Below are 8771 nucleotides of genomic sequence, written 5' to 3'. Positions count from 1 at the left end.
TGAAATGCCAGGATACTGAGCACAGGCTAGGTCTTGGAAGGCTGTGTATGCCTGTGCTCAGGAGCTCAGTAGTGTCTGACTGTGCAGCCCTATGAACATGGCCCGCCAGGCTCCTCTGTCCATGAGGATTCTCCAGACAAGAATAGTGGAGCGAGTTGCCATTTCCTCCTCCAGGGGATCTTCCCCACCCAGGGATGGAACCTGTGTCTCCTGCAGCTCCTGCATTTGCAGGTGGGTTCTTTATGGCTGAAGCCCTACCCCTGGGAAGCCCTCTTAAAGGGTTAGTACTGGCTGTCAGGAAGGAGCCAGAGATGGCAACTTCAGGTAAGTATTGTTTCTGAGGACAAAACAGCTGCTTTGACAAGCGGGTAGTGTCCCTTCAAGAGAGGACAGTGAAGGGAAAGAAGGAGATAAAGGGGGAAATAAAGAGAAATAAGTCATGGCAGTGACCCCACTTCACCCCCACATACACACAGTTGCCACCACTAAAACATCTGTTGAAGGAATTGTTAAGAAAAAGGAGAACATCCAAGACACCATAAAACCCAAGTGGATCAATCATGAAGAATGGGAATGAACCTGAGATAGCCTGAATCCTCAAATCTACAACCCAGCTCAAGACCTGATGGATTTACTAGGCTCTCGTGATACCTGACAAATCAAGGAAAGGAAGAGCTGTCGCTGATCTGAGATATTACCTACAGATGTTACTCTACAGCTAAACACAGTGTCCAACATAAAATATTATTTAAAATATGAAGGAACAGAAATATGTACTAGTAATCTAATAAGAAAGATAAAATAGACTCATAGATGACCCTGATCCTGGAGTTAGAAGAAAAGGCCTTTATTTCTTGAAATACAATTGATGTACAAGAGTATGTTAAGTGTGATCAAAGTGATTTGATATTTGCATACCTTAGGAAATGTTCACCACAATACATCTAGTAACCATCTGACTCCATACAAATTTATTACAATAAAATGTTATATATGACATCTCTATGTCTTATTTATTTTCTAAGTGGAGGTTTGTATCTCTTAGGAATGCAGGAGATGCAGGTTTGATCCCTGGGTTGGGAAGATTCCCTGGGTTGGGAAGATCCCCTGGAGGAGGAAATGGCAACCCACAGTATTCTTGCCTGGAGAATCCCATGGACAGAGGAGCCTGAGCAACTTAGCAAAAGTATTTCAGACATCACCTTACTAGTTTGCTGAGTTTGAGGTTTGTATGTTTGACCAGTTTTGTGAGCTGCTGGCTTGATTTAGGTGGGTAGCAAAACTATTACTTGCTCTAGGACTTCTGTGTTATTTCCATAAGGGAAATATATTGATAATCTGAAATCATGATCTGGGCTGATAGTTTCCAAATCAAATTATCTGATGAAGTGATATACTCTGGCTTTTATCACTTAAGTTTTAACTTTTGAAAGTATGCATGGCTTAATTTTATGAAATTAATCTGTGGTCCCTTTAAGCATAACAACACCGGGGAAAGTGGTATTGAACTGAGCAGCGGTGGTGGAAGTGGGGGAACCAGTCTGCAATTGAAATTGAGGACAACTAGATGGATGATACTTTTTTCTTAAGCTTTTCTGTAAGGAAAAGCAGTTTTTGAAAAAGAATACCTAGTATTCTTATTTAAAAATGGACAACCAACAGCTATAGTTTGAGTGAAAAATCTTTATTTTGTTTTGAACAATATTCGAACAAACATTATCTTGCAGTTCAGTAACAATGAGCACATGTTAGTCTTTTAAAAGGCACTTCTGGTGCAATTACTGTAAAGTAATAGAGACAATTCAATAGTGATTTATCGTGCCACCTTATAAAACTGCTTGTTTATTTTACATTGTTGTAATGTTCCTCAGTGAATCACTGCATTCCATAAAAAATTCAAAATCCTATCATGAAATGTACTTCTGTTGATTGACTTACTTTAATTCTATTTACTGTTAATAACATCACCCATGAATAATATTTAAAAGACATTTAAAAATACTATCTATTGTGCTAAAGTAATCATTCCTTTATAGAGTCAGAAGAAAGTGGTTTAAGTTCCCAAAATGTGAATGAAGTGGAACTTTGTGATGTAAACCATGTAAGAATAAAAGTTGGGTAAACTAGAGCTTTTTGTTGTTGCTGTTATTTACACTTTTTAAGTGTTTTTATTCTGCTGTTATTTTTAATTAAACAGTTTTAAATTTATGATTTTATAAAAGTTTTACATTTTTTAGAAAACAAGCATGATCTAATTTTTTTAACAAAAATTATAATGTACAGTTAGCTTCCCAATGCTAAATCACAAAGACGTTCTCTAAAGAACATTCATAATCATTTGATTTTTTACAGATGTATGTACAAAGAATCATAAGTACCAACTCATCTGATTAGAATAATTTTCTTATAAAGAAAAACAGCCTTTACATAGTCTTTCACAAAGCTAATATTGTATGATTAATGTTGAAACCCAACTAAGCTAAAACATGTTTAACAAATTTTGTATCCTGTGTTCTTTCATTAGGTTTAAAATAAAATTCAAAATTATACTGTAAAAATTGTCATAAATTGAAAGTTATATTGACATATCTTTCTCAATAAATGAAATATGCATTAACATAGCTACAGTACAAACAGCACATTTTAACTACTGATTTTTTTAAGTGAATATGAATTGTAGGATTTGGCTAGAATGTTCTGATAATATAGTAAAACCTAAATTATTTCATGCATAGTCTGAAAAGTTCCAGATGTAACTGACTGGTTTTACAATGTAAACATTTCCTTCCCCTTGTGTAGTCATGTTACTGTTTAGTTAAAAATAGAGTCCATGTATATGGCAACCAAATATTATTCCATCTCTGAATTTCTATGGAGTTAATTGTATCAACATGAATAATTTCATAGAGACCTGATGCAGCGTATAATAGTTTATTGCATATGGACTTCATTCAAAAGTTTCTATTGTGCAGATATGCTAAATAGAATTTCCCTGAGGTGAACTAGCTTGGTGGCCCGTGGAAATAACTATGTAAAACTGTACTCAGACTTCAATCTGAATTATAGTCTCATCTGACACACCTAAAAAAGTGTGAATAGATTTTTATAGTCAGTTGATTTGTGCTAATATTTCTCTTCAGTGGACTATGTATTCATTTATAATTAAACCTATATAACCAGAAAAGTTTTTAAAAATAAAACTGTAAACACAAATGTACACATGACGGTACTTCAGAGATAACTTTCTTTCAAATGCCAAAAAAGGAACCTCTTCTATGCTTTTAAGGTATACTAACATTTAATTACTTCTAAGGTAAAGAAAAGATACTTAAAAAGTAAAGAAGTTTCCCAAATACCCACGTTGCTCAAGTTAAAAGATTTTTACATTAAAAAAAAAAAATCAGAAAAGCATTAATTTAAAGATTCCCTTCCTTTCATTCATATAACCAGATAGGATCTCAGTCATGAATTTTTAATCAGGAAACCTTTCACATCAAGTAACTTCTTCTCCTTTAACCGTCTGTGAAATGCTGCTGAGATAATTTTCCGACTTCATTATAAAATTTGCCCACTCCTGACAGATGTCCTCTATGGAGTACTCTTCACCACCGTATTCCAGTGGAAGAATGTCTGGGAAATACTGGAGTAAGCTTTGCTTGTAGTTGTCCCCATGCATATGAATCTGAAACAGACAAAATGTTTTAGAAGATATGCCCTCTGCCTCCCAGTATAGCAGAGGCATTTCCAGCAGAAACTCAACATCATAAAACGAGGTATTCTCATCACATCTAAGACAGAAGAACATGTAGTATGTCGGGACAAATGATGTAGTATCTGCATCATTTGTCCCTCTGCTTATGAAGCCAATAATTTTACTTATGTTTAGACGGAAAAGGCAATGGCACCCCACTCCAGTACTTCTGCCTGGAAAATCCCATGGACGGAGGAGCCTGGTAGGCTGCAGTCCATGGGGTCGCTCAGAGTCGGACAGAACTGAGCGACTTCACTTTCACTTTTCAGGTTCATGCATTGGAGAAGGAAACGGCAACCCACTTCAGTGTTCTTGCCTGGAGAATCCCAGGGACGGGGGAGCCTGGTGGGCTGCTGTCTAGGGGGTTGCACAGAGTCAGACACAACTGAAGCGACTTAGCAGCAGCAGCAGCAGCTGATGAAGCTGCTCATCTTACTATTTTCTTATATTTGCATCCTTATAACTATTCAGAATTTATAAAAAGATACTTTTTCTTTCAAAAGTAGATTTTTAAAACTAAATAAAATCATTTCATACATTCTATTTCCTATTAATGTATTGGTGATTCTTAGCAAAAGATCGAATATCCTGGAATGGTTCTGTAGATGATTAAAGTGTACTTCTTTTTATTAGTTCTTATCAGGGGGTTTCCCTGGTGGCTCAGTGGTAAAGAATCTACCTGTCAATGCAGGAGACACGGGTTTGATCTCTGGTCCACGAGGATGCCACATGCCAAGGAGCAACTAACCCTATGTGCCACAACTATTGAGCTGTGTTCCAGAGCCCAGGAGCCACAACTACTGAAGCCCCCACACCCTAGAGCCTGTGCTCTGCAGCAAGAGAAGCCACTGCAGTGAGAAGCCCATGCACCACAACTAGAGAGTAGCCCCTGCTCACCGAAACTAGAGACAAGCCTGCGCAGCGACAAAGGCCCAGCACAGCCAGAAATAAATAATAAATAATTTTTGGAAATTATTTTATACCTTCTGTTCCCTACTAATGTATTGGTGATTCTTAGCAAAAGGTGGAATATCCTGAAATAGTTCTGTAGATGATAAAAGTGTATTTCTTTTTATTAGTTCTTATCAAAAGCATACATTTGAGCACACAACTAGGTATGTGGGGAATAATTTATGTGGTACAGTTGACAGATAGTCTTTGGATAATAAATTAAGAGTAATTATGATGGTTGAGAACTTAAATTTTCAAACATTTTAAACTATATAAATTCATCATATAATGTCCTGAAGTTAAAGACTTGGAAACTTTGATTAAAAGCACATCTTGTTACAAATATATAAACAACCTTTACTTATCTGCTAGGGTTCATGTGTAAATTCAATCTTCTAATAAGCACCTGCTATGTGCTAGGGTTGACATTACTTTGCCAACAAAGGTCCGTCTAGTCAAGGCTATGGTTTTTCCTGTGGTCATGTATGGATGTGAGAGTTGGACTGTGAAGAAGGCTGAGCACTGAAGAACTGATGCTTTTGAACTGTGGTGTTGGAGAAGACTCTTGAGAGTCCCTTGGACTGCAAGGAGATCCAACCAGTCCATTCTGAAGGAGATCAGCCCTGGGATTTCTTTGGAGGGAATGATGCTGAAGCTGAAACTCTAGTACTTTGGCTACCTCATGCGAAGAGCTGACTCATTGGAAAAGACTCTGATGCTGGGAGGGATTGGGGGCAGGAGGAGAAGGGGACGACAGAGGATGAGATGGCTGGATGGCATCACTGACTCGATGGACGTGAGTCTGAGTGAACTCCGGGAGTTTGTGATGGACAGAGAGGCCTGGCGTGCTGCGATTCATGGGGGTCGCAAAGAGTTGGACAGGACTGAGCGACTGGACTGAACTGAACTGAACTGATGTGCTAGGGTTGAGGCTTCCCTGGTGGCTCAGATGGTAAAGAATCTGCCTGCGATATGGGAAACCTGGATTCGATCCCTGGATCGGGAAGTTCCCCTCAAGAAGGGAATGGCTCTCCACTCCAGTGTTCTTGCCTGGCAAATTTCATGGACAGAAGGGCCTGGCGGGCTACAGTCCAGGGGGGTCGCAAAGAGTAGGACATGACTGAGCAACTAAGACTTCCACTTTCACTTCATGTGCTAGGATACAAAGACTGAAAGAGGAATGAAACAAGTTTCTTGTACTCAGGAACCTCACAGTCCCAATTCTTGATTTTTTCAGAAATGTTTAATTCAAAAATTCTACTATCACTTCAAGAAAGAGGAAATAAGATCATTCACAGAGTATTGCCAAAACATTTAAAGGGAGAAAGTGGCAAGATTTGGTCTTCCTCACCCTCCTCATTTTGGCAAATCTGTTTCATGTCAATTAACTTCCACTGAAATGCTCCACTTAACTTCTCAATTTTAAATTTTTCTTCTTTTCTTGCTCATATTATCCTGTTTATTAGGTTCAATTTATTGCTATATCTTGGGGTTTTTGTGATCCAAAATATAACTCAAAATAGAAATACTTATTTTTATGTCTTTCAGAGTTCTACAGAGATGGCCAGCTATTATCAAACTATATTGAAGAGAGGAAAAAATGAACAAAAAATTGACTTTTATAAAAATGAAAGAATAGGGGTGGTTCCTCTTAAAGACAGACAGAAATACCTACTGGAAAACCTCAAATGAAGCTCTATGGTCATAATTTTCTGAGAAGATGCAAGATAATACATTTTCAGAATCCGAAAGAATATACTTTCTAAAATTCCAAATATGTTATTACTCACATTATCAGTACTTATATTTAAGTAATTTTTGAGATTTAAATCATCAAAGCCTTTAAAACCTGTTTGTGTCCTTGCATTAGATGTTGCCAACATTTGTCTAAATATTATGCTCTAAAAATTATCCTTTAAAGGAATTCCTTGGAAAGATCCAGTGGTTAGACTCTGAACTTCCACTGGAGAAGGCACAGGTTTGATCTCTTGTGGGAGAACTAAGATCCCACAAGCCATGTGGCATGGCCAAACAAAAAAAAAATTATCCTTTACAGATTCATGCAGAAGAATGGTTGCCATTTTGGGGAACTCAGATTCTATCGTGAACACTTGAAAAATTCCAAGTGATACCACCTGAGCTAAGACTCCACAAGATAGGTAATAAAACATCAAATCTCTTTGCTTTAACTAACATGACATTAAGTCACACACTTTGGGTACTGCGGTTTTCAGTTACACATGTCTAATATAAGTACATTTATTATTTACATAAATAATACATTCACATGGCTAGAAATCAAAACAAGATAAAAGACAGCAAGACAGTGTCTTGCTCCCAACCCTAACCTCATCCACTCCATCCATAACTCGCTTCTGTTCTATACTGAGTAAACAATTTGGTTGTTGTATATCCTTTTTGAGGATAACTTTTATGCAAATAAAACTATAGTTTCTGATGTCTTCCCTTTTTATACAAAAGGTAGTATAACATAAACATTATTCTGCATGGTCTTATTTCACTTCCCAATACATCCTGCAAGTCGTACTGTGTTCCATTGTGTGGATGTATCATAGCTTATTTAACCAGTTCCCTCATGATACACTTGATAGTTTCCAATCTTTTGCTACAATGAATTGTATATATAATTTTGTTTATGAGCAGGTATTTGTTGTTGTTTTATTGCTAAGTAGTGTCTGACTCTGCAACCTCATGAACTGTAGTCCACTAGGCTCCTCTGTCCATGGGATTTCCCAGGCAAGAATACTGGAATGTGTTGCCCTGCCCTCCTCCAGGGGATCTTCCTGACCCAGGTATCATACCAGTGTCTGTTGCATTAGCCTGTGAATTCTTTACCATCTGAGCCACTAGGGAAGCCCCATGAGTATATCTTTGGAAAAAAATCTCAGAAATGTGAAGGTTGTAATTTTTATAACTATGGCCACACTTCCCTCTATAGGGAATATATCATTTTGCAGTCTCACCAACCATGTATGGGAGATCCGGTATTTGATTTTAATTAAAAAGAAATTTTTATTTATAAAAGTAGTTGGATTATTAAATATTCAAAACACTTGGATAATGCTCTGTGTGTGTCAGGGGAAGGGTGGTAATAAGAGAGCTATTCTTAAATTTTAAAAGGAGTGGAACATATAATACAGAAGAATTGTGATTTGAAAATGTTTTACTCACCCGTTCCTTAATTTTTTCAGTCAGAAATGGTTTAATCATGGAAAAGACAGCATGGAAAATTATTGGCTCATTTATCAAATGGATACCACGAACTTTTAATGGAAAGGAATCCTTTTGAAAATAAAGAAAATGTCTTATTAATAACAAAACATAAATCAATATGTGATCCTATCAACAAACCCCTTTTTTGAACACTTGCTAAATGTACAGCAATACCTAAAGTGTGATTTAATTTTCAAAATTATGCCATCAACACAATAGCCTAATTTATAGTTTGCTGTCCCTAGAGTAAGAAAAGTTTTCACCATGTAACTTAGGCAAAGTATTTAAAGAAATACATGCATATTTCATAAATAAGACACAGAACATGTCTCCCCCAATCACATATAAATGTGCTTTTGAAAAATCAGTGAGTCGCTTGTATATTTATATTTAACTTTTCCCTTCAAATTTTTATTTTGAGGAAAAAAAACTTTCATAAAAGTTTCCTTCAAAAGAAAAAGTACAATAAACAAACACTTAAACTTTTTTTTCACTTTTAAACTTTTGACACAGGTATAAGTCTTTCATATCAAAGTAATATCAGCTTTTTTCTAAGGTTACAAAGTTAAGAATTGACAGAAAAACATTATCAGCAGTTTCCCTAACCAAAGATGTGTTGTTAATTTTTTCCTGCCAAGGTTCTTTTATGCAAAATTCTTTTCTTTTTTTTTTTTCAACACACAGCTTTTAGAGATGTGTTACCAAATTGTCACTTTTCCTTTCAGGTTCTTTCTATGAATAATTTTATTTTAAACATAATTTCCATTATGCTCTCTAAATAATTTACACCCTGTTTTGTTTCACAGACATAACACAATTTTTGTAAACATAGTGG

At 36.4% G+C, this 8771-nt stretch overlaps 1 protein-coding gene across 3 annotated transcripts in view; it reads right to left on the bottom strand.

Moving 5' to 3' along the window:
• Nucleotides 1–1668: 1668 nt before the first annotated feature.
• TTPA (alpha tocopherol transfer protein) overlaps nt 1669–8771 on the bottom strand; it is a 29963-nt gene continuing 22860 nt past the window's right edge. For 2 of the 3 annotated variants that reach the window (XR_015140817.1, XM_086336857.1), the window contains exons 4-5: nt 7895–8005; nt 1669–3682 (exon numbers count right to left, since the gene is read on the bottom strand). Coding sequence is in view for 2 of the 3 variants with exons in the window: in XM_086336857.1 (XP_086192983.1) it covers nt 3494–3682; nt 7895–8005 (300 nt within the window). In the remaining variant the exon portion in view is untranslated. The remainder of the gene's footprint in view (nt 3683–7894; nt 8006–8771) is intronic. The other variant, XM_086336856.1, reaches the window with a different exon arrangement.

This window comes from Bos grunniens, chromosome 14 (assembly GCF_055505025.1).
Source record: "Bos grunniens cultivar Pamir isolate PY7600 chromosome 14, Bosgru_T2T1.0, whole genome shotgun sequence".
In the NCBI taxonomy this organism is placed as follows: Eukaryota; Metazoa; Chordata; class Mammalia; order Artiodactyla; family Bovidae; genus Bos; species Bos grunniens.
This window is presented reverse-complemented; position numbering and strand designations above follow the sequence as displayed.